The sequence below is a fragment of the Merops nubicus genome, unplaced genomic scaffold, assembly GCF_000691845.1.
Source record: "Merops nubicus isolate BGI_N331 unplaced genomic scaffold, ASM69184v1 scaffold1407, whole genome shotgun sequence".
Lineage (NCBI taxonomy): Eukaryota > Metazoa > Chordata > Aves > Coraciiformes > Meropidae > Merops > Merops nubicus.
In genome coordinates this window covers 35883-52548 of record NW_008618122.1, presented here as the reverse complement: position 1 = coordinate 52548, position 16666 = coordinate 35883, and the positions used below count along the sequence as shown (strand labels likewise).

Here is a 16666-nt window from a genome sequence, read left to right as displayed (position 1 = left end):
TATTTTTAGAAAAGCCTGTTATCCATATATTTCTAGACATTGTCTAGTATTGCAGAAAAAGTCTGTAAGAGTTTGACAGGAAATACAGGATTTCCATCACAAGAGTTAGTGCAGAAGCAGAGCTCATTGAAGGTTTCATGATGAAATCTCACTTCTCAACAGATGAAAGAAATATCTTTCTTTCATACTCTTTATTTCTCACGCTTTTTTTTTCCCATCTAGTAATTTCTTCTTTTACTTCCAGCCTTTCCATGTTCTAAGTCTCCCTGGATAGTTCTAGCTTTTCCATTGCATTAATTTCTTGCAGTGTCCCTCTATCCTACCAGCACTATTGTAAAGAACAAGTAAAGAAAACCTTTTGTTTTATTTCAGGTCTCAAATTGCAGGTTCCAGCATTATTTAGCCTTTCAAATCTCAGCGTTCCAAAGGTCATTATTTAACATATTGTCTAAATGAATGTACAAACAAAAAGATAACAGTGAAGAAAAATAGCTAGAAGATACTGCATAGATACAGGTAAAGTATTATATAGTCAATACCCTAATGCAGAAAACACATAAAAAGGGCCTTCAAAAAAAAAAAAAAAAAAGGAAAGGAGGCAGCTGAAAAAAAAAAAAAGCTCACTTAGAAATGTGTATCTGTGCTTAAATAACTTGCAAATCTAGAGTAAAAAGTTACTGTAAGATGATATAATTTGAAATTCTATTTGCAACCAAGCCTTTATGATTTAGCATGGCTTCAGAAAAGCTGAAGAAAACTGTAAAAGAAGCAAATGAATATACAGATAAAAGTGACTGTGACTTATAAAGAGAGATTGAAAGAGCTACATTTGTGAGTATAAATACTAGACAGATTTAATCAAAGAACATACCCACCCATGCTCTCTGTGACAGATGTCTTATCCTTTGACAGAGACTTTTCTGGACACCACAATGATATTTGTTTTGGCTAATGAACCAAAAAAACTAACACACATTCTAGTTAAAAAACAAACAAACAAAACAAACAAACAAACAAACAAACAAAAAAAAAAACCACCAATTGGAAAATACTACATCCTATGAATAATTTAGAGATGATTGGATGACTGTGTAAGTAAAGGGAATTGTTCAGTGCTTCTGAAGACAGTAGGAATGTTATCAAAGGAGTTATAAAAATATTAATGCTATTCATAAGTGAAATGTTATTACTCATTATTAAGAATCCTGTAACAGTTGGAAGATACCATAAATGAAAATATGCAACAACTTAAATAGTAAATTAGTGGCCAAGATCAAGGAATTGGTCTTGTAGTAATGTAATGCACAGGCCAAGGATATTATAGTGTCCTTCTGCTTTCTGTGACTGTCTCAGTAAAAGAGAGCTGACTTAATCCTCAAAGTTTGAAGGAAAGGAAAGACATAAGAACATTGTAGAGGAAGAAGTAGCAAGTGTCAGGTAGCTCAGTTCTAAGTGGAACAATGTATAAATGAGTACAACTTCCACAAATGAATCACACCTCAACCACTCTTCCATCTTTGCTTTTCCATTGCCATTCTTTTGTTTCTTTGCTGAAATCAACATGTATGCATTAGCATCATCAGTTTTAGAGATCTTCTCAATTCTCTTGGCATTCAGAGGTAAAGAGCAACAATTCACTGTCTGCTACCTTCAATAATGGGCAAGAGTTCCTCCTGAAAATTAGTTTTACTGACATAACGAGTAAATTCACCTAACAGCTGAAAAACACATTGGGAGACACAAATATGTGTGTAAGTATAACTTTGTCTTAAACATCACACAAATAAGCACTATAAATTAACATCTTGAATTTATCACTGCTGTTTTCACATGACATATTATTACTTGCTCTTGTACATTGTGCTAGCACATAGGGCACACATCCCAATGTTAATTTCATTTAGATACAACTATTAAAGCAGTGAATTGTCTGTATTGGTGGGCTGTGTTTATATGATCACATTGCTTATTTTACTGACTCTTTTACAACACAAAAATTTGAAGGAGTTGCATTTGTCACAGTAAGTTCAGTAATTTAGTTAAATCTAAGAGTTCACTTCACCTTTGTCTTAAATTAAACAGTATTAATTTGAGCACCAGTCTGTTTCATGCAGTATGTGCCCTGCCTGAATAATGTTATCCTGTTAAAATTGCACACTAGTGTCAGAAACACCAAGTCACAGGAAATATATTCTTTTAAAATAAAGCAGTCTCATACGACATACACTAATTTTTAATTTCAAAATATGGTTCTTTTCTTGAATTAGATGTGTTAAGAAAAAGGCTCTGAGTGGCAATTTTCTTCACTGAAAGCCACAGGAAATGCCAAGTTTCAGGGACTCAGAAAGTCTGCAGCCATTTCAGAGGGGACAGCATGAGTCAGGCTCTGCAGTTCTGTCAAAGATAGTTATCATCCTTTTTCAGCAGTGAGCACTCATATTGCAATTTCTCACAAACCAGATCTTACCTGCAGGAATTTGCTTCTGTGTAAGCTATAATAAATTTAATAAATGAAGATTTTTTTTCATATTTAAAAAGATATTTTGCATCAACATATAATCAGTAGATCTTACCCTGAAAGACTCTAGCGTTTACCTGTGTATGTTAAACAGCGAGGATACTGGATTCAACAGCAAGAATGCCCCAGAAGCTCTGCAACATGGAAGATGAGGTAAAGCAACATGTTGCTCCTATTCTGGTGTTTGCCTATAAAATTTATCTGAATTTATTTTCAAGACAAAGGAATCTTGAAATATCAGTCAGAATCATCATCTACCGACTTCTTAACAAAATGTGCAAAACCAAAATAATGTGTATGCATGTGTGTCAAACATCTCTTTTCATGCTGTACACTCAAAAAGGAACAGCATTGCAAAACCCCATTTCCAAATCTTACATGCAAATCCCAGAAAGGTTGATTAGAAGTGTTTTATGGAGTTGTGCCAAATAGGAAGGAAACAAAGATGGAACGGATACTCCAAACTGAGTGGGAGTGATTTAAAACCTGAATACAAATTGTAGCTTCTGTACCTGTCCCTCCCACCATCAGCAGCCTGCCCAGCCTCTGGGCTCAAGTATTGTAGAATTTGTGTGAATTTTACCAAAATCTTCATCCAGTTCCCAGTTTCAGGGTAGCAATATTCACAATCTGCTGAACTGAAAGCCTGGCTTTTAAGAACAGAATTAGTATTTTTAAAGGATCATTTCTTTAGTTATAATTTTTCTTAGTTACAACTGAATATTGATACAGGCAATTTATTTTATGAGAAAATTGTGGTCTGTAAAGAAATGAGGTGGAGCAACAGAAAAGGACGAATTCCAGGAGAAAAAAACAAAACAAAAACAAAAACAAATGCAGGTGTAATTAATTCAGGGAATAATATAAAGGATCTATAACAAAGACCTCCAATGCTACCAAAACCAGATTATTTCCATTCTGAATCTCTCTTTTTATTTGTAAAGACTGGCATTACAATTGAAAAGGACTCAAAATGGAGTGATGTACACATCATTGGTGTTTCTTGATGCAACTGATGGAGTCCCTGAATGGATATTGCTTCAGCTTTGCTTTTAAAAAATAATTTAACAAGAAAATCTTCAACTCCACTATCGATCACAGGTGGCAGAAATGAAAGAAAGAAAGAAAAGAAAAGAAACCAAAAGTACTGTCAAATTCATAACACATACATTGTTGGCTGATGATGCTTGTTCCAGATGTACAATAAAGCCCACAACACTTTATTACTATGGATATAATTATTGTGAATGTTTTTTCATGTTGATCAACTTGCTTCAGAAGGTTGTTTTTTTGATTGTTTTAAACTTGCATAATAAACATGCAATGAAACATTTCTCGTTAAAGTGTTTTTTGCAATCGTCTTGTTTTCATACAAAGATTTCCTAAAGTTGCAGTGTTGTATCAGAGCATTACCAAAATAAGAGCAAAAGCTAAAGAGGAAGGTGAATGTGAAATGAACTTGAAAATAATAACCTAATCTTGTCCTGAGACACTCCAGTCTTTTTAAAAAGATGTGCACAGTCAAATCCCTTCCTCCCAAACCCATGAAAATCACAAAATAAATATTAACTTGGAAGAAAGGGAAGACATAAAGAAATAAAAAAAAAATTATGTCATCATGCACTCATCTTCTGCATAGCTCAACCCACATATAGTAAGGCACTATTTCCCCACAACTTAGTGTCCACAACAATCTTTGACAGTGCTCTGTGAACTACATATAGTTCCTTCTAGGATGATGAAATAAACAGATTGAGTGAATGTTGCTACCATGTCACCCCATGTGTGATCTTATAGACAAGGGCATCATCTGGCAGTTTCAGAAATAAGCTGTGTCAAGTCTCTTCTTATGTGTGCATGTTATGTATAGGGATATCTTTTGTGTGTGCAAGTGGTTGGTTTGTTTTCCAGAGCTGCTGTTATTTTTCATTGTTCATTACTCCAGTGTTCTCAAAGCAAATACGCAATAAAATAAAAGTGCAGTCGGGTCATTAAAAACAGAGGTTTGGTGCTCCAAAAAGCACAGAGCTTTGGGGATTTAAGAAATCTGTTAGACATTCCCAAAAGAGCTGGGAAACGCATGGACGTATTTTTGACTGGGAATCCTCATCTCTGCTTAATTGAGCTGGTCTTCGTATTGTTTTCGGAAGCAATCACCAGCAGGGAAAAACTCCCAACACCTTTCTTGATACATTTTCCATACGTAGGATTCCTGAAATAAACACAATTTAAATAATTCAGTTTAATTCAATGAGAAAGCACCAATCATGTCTTTTTTTTTTCTCCCCCCCCCTTTTATTTATATACTTCATTTATATGCTTTGCTTTTTTAATTCTGTGCGTATCTGATTGTTGTATATCAGTTTCTAAAATCATGTTAATGATTTTGATCAATTTAGAGTAACTTTTAGATTTTTGTCACCTAGTCAAAAAGCACTAGAGAAACACATATAAAAAGACCAGATATTTTAGTTATTATTGTACATCCAGGAGCACTTCAAAGCTCAATTAAAGCTGGCCATAAGAGAAATACCAGGGTAAGCAGACTATTTTCTGTTATAGAAATTTGACCGAATTTCTGCTTCAGTCATTTCAAAACATGCCTACACAAAATACATAAATGAAATTCTCCTTTAAAGGTGTTTCTTAGAAAATCAGTATTTTCTGAATCAGGGGTGGGTTTGATAGGTAAGGCTCTGTCTCTAAGTGGTCTGGAGAACAGCAAACGATATCTCAGTTTATTTCCGATTTTATCACACCACTTAAATGTGCTTTTTATTATACAAATTCCATGGTAGAAAGGACACCTTAAACAAGTTATAGAATCTTAGAATCATTTAGGTTGGAAAAGATCTTTAAAATCAATGAGTCCAATCATAATCGTGACACTGCCAAGTCCACCACTTAGGGACCACTAAGCGACCTAAAAGTCCCCCTACTTCTAGGGACCACATGTCTCTAGAACTTAAGTCTGAAGAAGAAACCTCCAGGGAAAATTTCTCACATGGCTTTAATTTTAAATACATATACAAATTCTTTCATATGCCTACAGGAACGTAAATATAGAAGATTCAGGAATGTAGACACAGAAGAATATATAAAGATAATAATAAAGGACAAGGCTATCAAAGAAGAATGAACAGGGAGAAATGAAGAGTGGTGCTTTCACAGAATGCTTAAATGCTCTGGTTTCCTTTTTATATATATAATCTGTATTTATATTTTGAGGAAGTAACAATTTAAGAATAGCAGGTCAGATAACAAAATAGGACAGTACTATAGAACTGATCATCCAATTGTTTAGAAGAATGGGAATTAAGTTACATACCATACAGAAATTAGAATACTCTTAGTTTTGCCAAGCCTGAATGATCTGTATTTTAGAATCAGTCTTATTTGGTAACTGTTGACTTTCACAGAGTCATTCAACCTACCTGTCCTGTATGTTCTGTTTCATCTTTGTTAATAAGATACATCAGAAAAAATCTAGAAGCAAAGAAACAGTTATTATGAATACAATATTTGGAAACATTAGGCAACCCACAGAGAGGAGGATATTTTTCAACATGTACAGTGATAATGGAATTATAAGTTCCAGAGTGCTATTTATGATAATATTCCCAGACACATTAAATACGCTTTCATGACACTGTTGACAGTCACTCATTGTTCAATTAATAGTATGCTAAAATGCAAGAGATTTTGTTTGATTTACAGTAAAAAGCAACTCAGTTTAAACGAAGATTTTCTAAGCTGAAAACCAACTTGGAGGTAGACAGGGAATAGTCATTGGAACTTTTTTTTTCCTCTCCTCACAATGAATAAGAAATGCTGAACATAGTTAAGAGATTTCTCTTACTGAAATTGTAAGTTAGAGATATTTTACTAGTGTATGTAACTCAAGATCAACATGAGGAGAAAAGAACTTGTAATTTAAAAAATACACTAATCTTGCAGTTTTTAGATATCTGACAGACACTAGGTGATTATTTCAAAATTTCACTCATAATAGACATTATATCCAAACAGATGTAAAAATATAAAATAAGATCATGTACAAAAATATATTAAAAAAAAATTCCTTAGCTTGATGCACTTAGAATAAATATGCTACAGTATGTTGTGTAACACTTTATAAGCAGGAACAAAATCCTGCATGTTGGTTCTTCTAAAGTATTTAGTTTGCACAACCTGTTTTTCAGGTGGAAGTTCTTTATGGGGATGTTTGACTATAAATTATTAGATAGTCTCTAGACTAGTGTTAGTTTATAGGTACAAAGTCACAATCCCTCCATCGCTTCATACTCACAGTACTTGTATAAAATGCATTTTGGCACTGGATTCTCACAGGTGTTTGACAGGAGAACGTCATGTTTGTGGACCTGATAAATGGTTTTATTTACAGGTTCAAAAAGATCACATTTAGAGGTCACTCTGCTGGGATTTTCCAAAGGTGGACTTCATGCCCTTGGTCTGATCCCTCCCCTCTTTAGCTCCTCATTCCTGTTCCCCTACTTCCCTTTGTCCTGGGTTCTCTTAGTCAGCCTCAGCACTCCACTCAAAGTATTTTGCTTAGCAAAATAGTTTTCCCTCCCTCTTTTGCCTTATTCCTTTGCTTGTGCACTACCTCCATCAGTCTCCAGGCCAGGTCATACTGTTCCTCTGTACATTACACAACACATTCGATTTTACCACACCTCCACAGCAATATACTAAGTTCCCCATTTCCCTTTCCTAACTCACACAAACTTGGTGTGTCACCACCAAGCTGGAAACCCGGTAATGAAGTTTGTTCATTCCTTGCTCCCATCACCACAGAATTATATATTAAAACAGCATGAGTACACATCAAAGTGGAACTCTACTGCCTCTTACTTATTCAAGAGAGATAATCAGATACGTCCAGAGGCTGCAAGGTTCATGAGTTAACAAGGAGTTCTTTTTTACTGTACTCACAAATAATTGGCCAAGTTGTGCTCCTGTAGTGTGTGAGTTTCAAAGCCATGGGGCACTGTATCAAAGTAGTCATTTCCTATTCCACAGATAAAGCACTTTGTCTAAAAGAAAGAATACAGAGCACTTCAACAGTACATATAACCTTAACCCCCTTTGAGAAAAGGTCAACACAAATGTAACAATTGTCTTGAAAACAGCAGTGTATTATGTATAATATGTGCTGAGCAAAAAGGTTTTTCTTTTAATGATTGGGACTGGACACCTCAGACAAAACACTTGAATAGAAACTGAACTGCCATCAGAATAGCTTCTTACTGTTAAAAAAAAAGAAATAAAAAACCTTTGCCAGATACAACTGAACAGTTATCAGGAGAAAAATTGCATACAATCATCAAAGGTGATTTTTTTTTTCCTTTATCACTGTAAGTAGCGTTCACTGTAACTTATGGCAACATTTACCTCAAAGCTTGTTGTGCTTCTCCAGCTGAAACTGAATATGCTCAAAGTTTACATTACAAAACACAAGTTGCAACCTTTTCTGAGTTCTTATAGTCATACTTAAGTGACAGAATAGAAAATCACAAAGTACTTTCACTCATAGATTAACCAAAGATAACTATATTTGAGATGAACTGCAACATGATAGTGTTAACAGCCTGTATTCGAAGATCTAAAACACATAGACACAGACATGTAAATCAGTATAATATACAGCAATGTACAAAGTTTTTGTACAATATTTTTTTCTCAAAGTCATGAGAAAATAGACTCTTAGGCTCTTTTTCTGAACTTTTGTTAACTTAGCACTGACAAAACAAATGGCCACACTTGATTTGGAGGTATTAAAAAAAATAATACTAGAATGTGGCAAACAAATCCAAAATGTGCTTAGAGCAGAATATCAGTTTAGACAACCTGGGTTTGTCTCCCATGCAAAAAGTTGAACCATAAATAACTGCAAAAATAAAAAGCATAGCATAGCTATGCTCAAAGCATAGCATAACTCTTTCACAGAAGACAGCAAAGAATGGTAAATAATGTTCAATGCTAGCAGAGTTTTCTCTTCATCTTCATAAAATTGTCTAAAAAGAATTTTATGGGGTACTAACAGAATTATTTAAGTTCCTATATTTTAATAGATACCAAAAAAAGTACATTAAAATAAAATCTCCAGTATGGTTTCCACCTAATGAACTGTTAAGTGAGAGTAGAATCTCATCTAGGACAATGTATGATCTTGAATCACATACAGAACTGTACTTTCCTCATAGTTTAAAAAACTATCCACTAGCTAGATCAAATTTTGATTTGAAACGGATATACATGAACCCTGAAAATAGGGTATGGTTCAGCAATTGGACGTTCTTACCTCCATGTCTTCCTTAACTTGCTCTTGTTGATCTCTTAACTCACCAAAAGCATCAATAATTAAACCTAGGGTTTAAGTTAAAATTATAGTTAATGTTCCAGAACAGAACTGTGACAAAGAATACTTGGAAGTGCAGGGAGAACTCTGACGAAGAATATTAAATAAGAATCATTTGCAGAAATAACAGAAACCAATATACATTCCAAAGACCACAAATAGAACCCAATATGTGAAGAAAAATGAGCAAGTCAAAGAAAATGGATTCCAGTAACATGGCTGGTGGTACCATTTGGAATTATGAAATGGTACAAGCAGACTTCTGTTCTTTTTCCACAGTGCTCTCATCTTGATTCAGTACATGAAGATACATGTGGTTTTACAGTGATGGAAGCTTTACTATAGAAAGAATACTACTGCATATTTAACAGAGTTCAGGGATTTATTACACAGCAGATGCAGAGGCCTAGAGCTCTGTGCATCCTCTGTTACTATAGTTTCCATCTAGTACAAGGTTCTAGTCTCAGAGGTCTACAGAAGCAAGGGGTCATTTCAGGGAGATACAGAAAGAAAAACCACCAGAAGCTCTGTGGCTCAGATTATAAATGCTTTTTGAATCACCTGTTGCTTACACCAATGCGAATAAGAACTAACTCCACAGTCATTGACACTACTGTGCAATAAAACTGATGCATACCTGATGAGAATTATCCTCAAAGCCTGACACATAAACCCTCTATTCTTCATTTTTTGAGTGGCTGAAGTAACAAGCAGTATGAGATATGCCACTTCAGGCTATAGAAGATTTTGTACCCTCCTCAAGCCCTTTAAAACAATTTACCACCAGCTCAGAGCTTCCTTCTAAACTTCCTTGTATGAAGTGAAAGAGCATCCTTACTGCTGTCAAAATCATCATAAGTTAGCTAACTGTTAGCTGACAGAAAGGTGTAAGATACCACTATTTATAACAGCAACTGGACCTAGCAAAAATCATTACACGCTTTTCCAAAATCAGGAATATATTTTCATGAATTTGTATGACCTTTAATAAAAGATCCCCTTCCAGGAATTCTTGACAAGCTTTTGAAGTTATAATATGTAAACAGATAGGGCTTTTACATACTTTAGGTAAAAACATTAAACATCATTAATACAAACAGAACAGAAAAAAACCTTGACTTCCCAAAATTCATTATCCACTATCTAGATTACAACAGCGAGCCACACTATCAGTCAAATATCTTGACTCAAATTAAGAAGCTTCATGGTAGCTGACTTCCCGTTGTTATTAACCAGGATATACTAAAACTGTTTTGACATTCTTTAAATAAGCAGACACCACTCCAAACGGAGGGGTTTATGTAAGAAAAGTTTAAGCCTCTTAAGGATTTATGTTCCAATTTTCACACCACTACCATCAATCTGAAGATTTGTCAGACAGTCCAGAACATCAGATGGTGGCAGAGAGAATACTAACAGCACCCACTACTGATTTTGTCCAGATAAACTCACAAAGGATGTGTTATGCTGAAAAACAATTTTAACATATGCCACAAGACTTCTAATCACTTTCTAATCACTTCCTTTGCTGGTTGTTTACAGGAGGCTTTTAGAAAAGGGTAATGAGAAGATTGAACTGGTAGTGACATCAGTATTCTCACAGCAAAGACCTTTTCTTGATTCCTCTGATCCAGTTAGAGCCTATAGATTTTAAAGAGGCTAGGAAGAACAGCACATGGCTGAAATCCAGCTGGGTGCGATCAAATGTATAAATCTGTGCTTCATGATTTGCCCTGGTGTCCTGGTTTAATCTTAGGTGTGATTACCATAGCACTAAGATCTTTGTACTGCTGAACAATGCATTCAGTCCCACCATGGGTTACAAACATATACCTTGGATAATTGCAAGCAGGATGACAATCACAAAGAAGAAGAAAGTGATGTCAAAAATAATCCGATAGATTTCATATTCATCTCCTGCTGGATCTTCTATTTCATCACCAATGCCTCCACCTGCACGTACTCCAACATACATGTGAAACATGTAGCACTAGAAAACAGAAAACAAAGGGATACAAAGTCTGTCTGCATCTAAAAGTAAACATACCTGTTGTTGACACTCAAATTCAGTAATTCTCAGAACTGGTATATGGTCTAGCAACTATACTATGTCAAGTCATCTTCCGCCCTTTGAAGCCAGATGTATATTTCTGTATATATATCTTGTTCAGATGTATATGTTCTGTATTTCTGTAGGAGCTGAAATGCTGTTGTGCAGCTGAAGCTGCAGTATTGGAAGTTCTGTCACTATGCAGCAGTTCACAAAGATCAAAGGTTCAACTGCCTTAAGCCCAGAAGCACATCATGTTTCATACACAATCTTATCAAGTACTGTGCAAATACAGAATACCACTGCCACATCCATCTCCCTTTCCATTTTCCTATCTATTTCCCCATCTTTGATGTTTCAAACAAAAACCCCAAACAAACAAAAACCTTTGAGAATATTTTTGAGAATGTTTCTGTAGAGGACAGGGTAATGATGGGAGAAGTCTGTGAATATTGTGAAAAACTGTGAAACTATGTTGTGAAATGTATTATAATCTGTCTCTCAGTATAGTAATTCAGGATGCTGACAATGCAAAATTTCCACTTTATCATGCTATAACTTAATAGAAAATTATGATATCACTCTCAGAGGTCTGGAACAGGGGATTAATTCCTTTTCTTTAAGTAGCTTGCAAACTATATGGCCAGGGTTCTCACTCCTGTCAAAAAGCAGTGATGAGATAACAATAACTGCTAAAACATGAAATATTCCTAAAAATCCATTCTTCTATTTCTATGCCACACTTACCCCACAAATATTTTACATAAGAACTTGATACAGTAATATACGATGCTGAGTGCCCCATGGCTGAAAAATGTAACAATTTTTAGAGATAGTTTTTATTTCCTTATTGAAAGTCAATCATTAACTCAATGAGTGAAGGTAGTGTTAGTTATATGGAATTTTTTTAAAGTATTTTTCTATTTATAAAAAGAAAAAATACAGAGATATAGTTTTATCTTTTAACATCACATTGCAAGCCTTACTTGCTTTACATATGACAATCCTGATTTTATAGCATATCACGTTATCCTGACTCATTCCCCTACAACATTATAGCCTTTTTGTAAGTGTATTTTCAGGGAATTACAAAGCAGGTCAGGTCAGAATGGTTTTCACGAGGTCTCTGATCCAAATCCCACTCCAAGCAGCATCCACTGTAAGTTCATATAAAGCTGCTCTGGGCTTTATTTACAACCTCCTAAGGATGGGGACTGCACAACCTCTCTGAGCAACCTGATTCACTCCTTGGCTTCCCTCAGTCAGAACATTTTCCACTGTATGTCCATGGTCTTCTGCCATACACTGCTGTAAAAAGCCTGGATTTGTCTTCCCAATAACCTCCCTGCAGGGAGTGTGGAGCTCCTCTTACACTCCTGCCCACCCCAAAGCTTTCTCTTCTCCATGCTGAACAAGCCTAGTTCCCTCAGCCTCTACGCCCAGGGTAAGTGCTCCAATATCTGATAATTTTGCAGTCCTCCACTGATTTATGATTAAGTTTATCTATGTTTTTCTTGCACTGAATGTCCCAAACTGGACAAAAATATAGACGTACTACTCTGCTTCCACCGTTTAACAAGTTACTGAGCTTTTAAATGGTGTCAGTTCCCTGGAAGTCATTCTGATTGCATAACATATTGAAATACATTTAACTGTTGTACACAATTGCTTTTAGAAGGGTATTAACGACAACACATCTTGGAAATTCGTCATGATTCCAGCTCTACCTACCACCCACAGCAGAAAGCCTTCACCATCTCAGTAAGTGGTTCTGAGCAAAGTAACAGAATTGCCAACTGAAGACAACAATGGCAATTCAGGCTAAAGGAACCTGATGGGTTTCCAAGCTTCTTTTATTCATTTATAGACGTGCTTGTTTAACACACACACAGGGCATATCTACTGGTAAGGGATGTTCATGGTATTTGTTCCTTTGCTTTCAATTACATCCTTTCCTGTTGCTAGCTAATGATATAACTGTATGAATAGGAATTACAAGAAGGTCTGGAGAAAACAGCTAAAAAAAAACAAACAAAAAACTTAAAAAAGCACAATGAGACTTACTGTTAGCATATCATCACATTTCATGTCTGGCATATCACCATCTTCACTCTTATTGTAGAACTTGCGGAAAAAATTGAATGCCACCACTGTATACAAGTACACTACTACTGCCAGTAACCCCACTGTTAGGACAAGCTGGAAAACAAAATTACAGAGTGGATATAACACCACTATGGAATTATGCTATACAATTTTCTTTACAAAAAGAGAACAATAGTCTGTATGTTCTAGCAGAAGGAAAGTTTTCTTTGTCTTTTTGCATATCTTCGTAATATTTGGTAACATATCAGTGTATTTTCATGCAAAGATTGTTCATTTCACCTGTTCTATTTTGAAGGAAAACTATGCTTCAGGAACACGGTTACAGAGACAAATCTTGCAAAATCTAGTGTATATATAGACAAACTAGCAATCCATTAGAATCATAAAAGCCATACGATCAGATGAAAATATCTGTTTACTACCTAATAGCAACAGTACTATTTAATACCACCTATTATACAAGAGCTATATAGTCTTTCAACTAATTTAATACTGAAACAATTTTGTTTACAGCTATGAAATCAAATATAAACCAAACTGTTCCTAATAATTTAATATCTGTCTCAGAGAAGCAGCAACAAATATCCTACTGTTCAACTACAGCATTGTTAAAACTTTGCCTTGAGCTTTATGAAAAGTAGCTGGAAGTGAACTGTAACATGCTGCAAATCGATAATTCACTTGCCTAGATGCCAAAAAAAGTTCCACATCACAAATAGTGCCCCGTTACTTCATAGAGAATTTGCTAAAACTTCAGACTATTTTTAAAAGGTAGAACACTTCACTTTTATTTCAGGTAGAGACAGATTTTTTTCACTTTGTCATTCTTTTAAAGATGAGAATTAAGAAGTTAAGAAATTTTGTTCTATAAAGGGCAAACAATGTGGTACATTTCTGTAATTTTCAAGACACAATGTTTTTTCCTCAAATAACACTTAAGTTTGCCACACAAATTAAAAGAAATAAAAGTTTGTCAAGGTGAGTTCATACTTAATAGTCTTTTATAGGTTACGTGCTTCACTAGCTATTTTGAAAAATAAACTGTGTACATTTAAATGTGTATTACTTCTTAAAAAGCATTGACAAGGACAGTATATTTGAAGGCAGAATTAAGTTTAATCCATCACCCTTTGCATTTATATAAAAAAAAAATAAAATTAATTACTTTGTTTCTCTAGTATCAAGCTTGTTTAAAACAAAAGATAATAAAACCACAAAACCTGAAAAATAACTTGCTACTTCTAATTTTGAAATGGCACTTGCCACCAGACTCCTAAAGCACCTACACTGTATAAAAGTCAGAACTAAAGTTCCATCTTACTACAACAGCACATTAGTATACACAACAAAGACTTTTATGTTACCATTCCCAGCCCTCTTGAACACGAATGGTATTAGCTGTCTTGCTGGAAGATTGTCTAAGCAGACCAAATATGGGGTTTTTTTATCAATAAAAATTCTTTGCAAAGGTCACTTGAACTAAGAAGGCCATCAGACTTGAGAAACACCAAGTCTCAGGTTATGTTAATTGCCATTCTTAAACAGACCTCAGTAGACTAAAAGCCTTAGTTATTTTCTTTACTTAAATCAGAAATGTAATTTCAGATTTTATAGCTTCTTTAGTAAAAGATTTCTTATCATCAAAGGCCTGAGCTTCTCAAACAGTCACTAACAGTGTAACAGGGTCTCAACCCTTTCGGACCTTTCTTTAGATGAATCTTGAAAAAAAATTTGAAACAACTCTATGAGTCAGTTGTTCATAACAGCTAGAGAGTGTCACACATACTAGTCCTATTTTCTTATGCTTATCAATTCCATTGGTCAGTTTCCTCACTGACCCAATTTCTAAACTTCATGATGAAAGAACAATTTTGTTGTCAATCTGCAGAGCAGCTGAACTAAGTCATGAAGTGATCTTTCCTGTGTACTCCTTAAGTACAATAGCTGCAAGGAGATGACAGTTGATACCTGTTTGCCATTGTGGGTCACTGATGACAGGATAGTTCGTAATGTCTTGAATCCCATCGCAATGTCAAGGAGATGAGCAGCAAAGAAAAAATTGTTGTAATGGCCAAGGACTGACATGGTCATGTACCATGCTAGGTAAAGGAAAGACTAACAGAAAAAACAAGTACACCACAAAATTAAACTCATGGCTGTTATCTTTAACGTAATACAAAACACTAAGGAAAGGTAGAAATTGTTTGAATATACTTTTCTTTTAAGAGAAAATAATTTATTTTTTTTTTTTTACATTTGTCTTTTCACATAGAATTTCCTGATATCTTTGATAACTGTGCAAAAATACTAAACCAGCAAATACAGAGTTCACAAGACATGGTCAAAATGTACATATTCTAAATGTTAATTTGTAAACACTAATTTTGAAATCTTTAACCCCTTATTTGTCAATGTTTCTAATGTAAAAGGCTCTTCTGATTTAAATGCTTTTTTTTTTGTTAATGAACTTCTAAATAATTATATTAAAATATTAAAGTCCTAAGATGATAATTGACAAACAAAAGGACTCTGCAAGCAACACATACCTTAACTATATTGATCTGACTATGCTCCAGGAGTATTCAAGTGTTCATAAAGTTTATGTACAATATGAAAAATGGCAATTAGAATTTATATAGTCGGTTTTCTAATTCAGTGCAGTGCTTGCTTATTTCTCCTGAATAAAGCATTTCAGGAGGGAGGCAGGAATTGGCTGAGGTTCTATAGACTAATAGCTACGTAACTGCAAAAAGATTTTGGTAACATCTTTTTAAGCTTCCAAGATTTTCCTCATCTATGTAGTAAATTAAATATAATCCAGAGTATTAATACTTCTCTTTGAAGCACTTTGGGTTAACAAGTGTATATTGCATTTCAGACAGTGAATATATAAATATATATATACTGATAAACTTACATTATCAGTGAAAACAACTCCTAATTTCCACATCTGATACTTGACATCAATGGAATTCAGCCTGTAAAAATAAATGAATACATTTTATATCCAAACACAATGGTAAAATATGCAACACAATCTGTAAGAAGTGTTGTGTAAGCACAGGAGGCAGTAGATCTATTTCTCTAAAAACTAAAACATATTAGAACCTTGTTCTAATTCACACTTTTACCCTGGAATGCACCTGTCCAAAAAAAAGCAGAAAACCAAATTAATAATACTGGTTTGGATTCATTTAACCTAATGGTGATTGATGTCTACAATGTTATATACACACAAGTGAAATTAACTGTCTTGATAATCCACAGAGAAAAATGGGGTTTGGTTTGTTTGTTTTGGGGTGTTCTTTTGTTTGGTTGGTTTTCTGGTTTATTGTATTTTTTTTGTTTGTTTTCTTTTTTTCTTTTAAATGCAACCCACCTATGCCTGAAGTAGCTGTCAAAAAAGGTCGGAGAATTTTCACCTCAAAATCCTGCTCTCCTTTCTTCAACAAACTTTTATGTTGTACAAACTGATACTGTAAACTATTTTCTCCAAATTTTTCCCTTGTATTTCTTTAACTGATACCTTTAGGTATTCTCCTCTTACTTTATACAAATAAATGTCTCAACTTTATGCTATGTATTTTGCACTAGAATTAAATCCATTACT

At 34.5% G+C, this 16666-nt stretch overlaps 1 protein-coding gene across 1 annotated transcript in view; it reads right to left on the bottom strand.

Moving 5' to 3' along the window:
• Positions 1-4068: 4068 nt before the first annotated feature.
• The window catches only part of LOC103775854 (ryanodine receptor 2-like), a 45093-nt gene continuing 32495 nt past the window's right edge, over positions 4069-16666 (bottom strand). Inside the window, exons 16-23 of the mRNA XM_008943323.1 lie at positions 15974-16034; positions 15025-15171; positions 13015-13149; positions 10734-10890; positions 8844-8908; positions 7475-7575; positions 5953-6004; positions 4069-4730 (exon numbers count right to left, since the gene is read on the bottom strand). Of these exons, the coding sequence (XP_008941571.1) occupies positions 4635-4730; positions 5953-6004; positions 7475-7575; positions 8844-8908; positions 10734-10890; positions 13015-13149; positions 15025-15171; positions 15974-16034 (814 nt within the window). The 3' untranslated portion in view covers positions 4069-4634. The remainder of the gene's footprint in view (positions 4731-5952; positions 6005-7474; positions 7576-8843; positions 8909-10733; positions 10891-13014; positions 13150-15024; positions 15172-15973; positions 16035-16666) is intronic.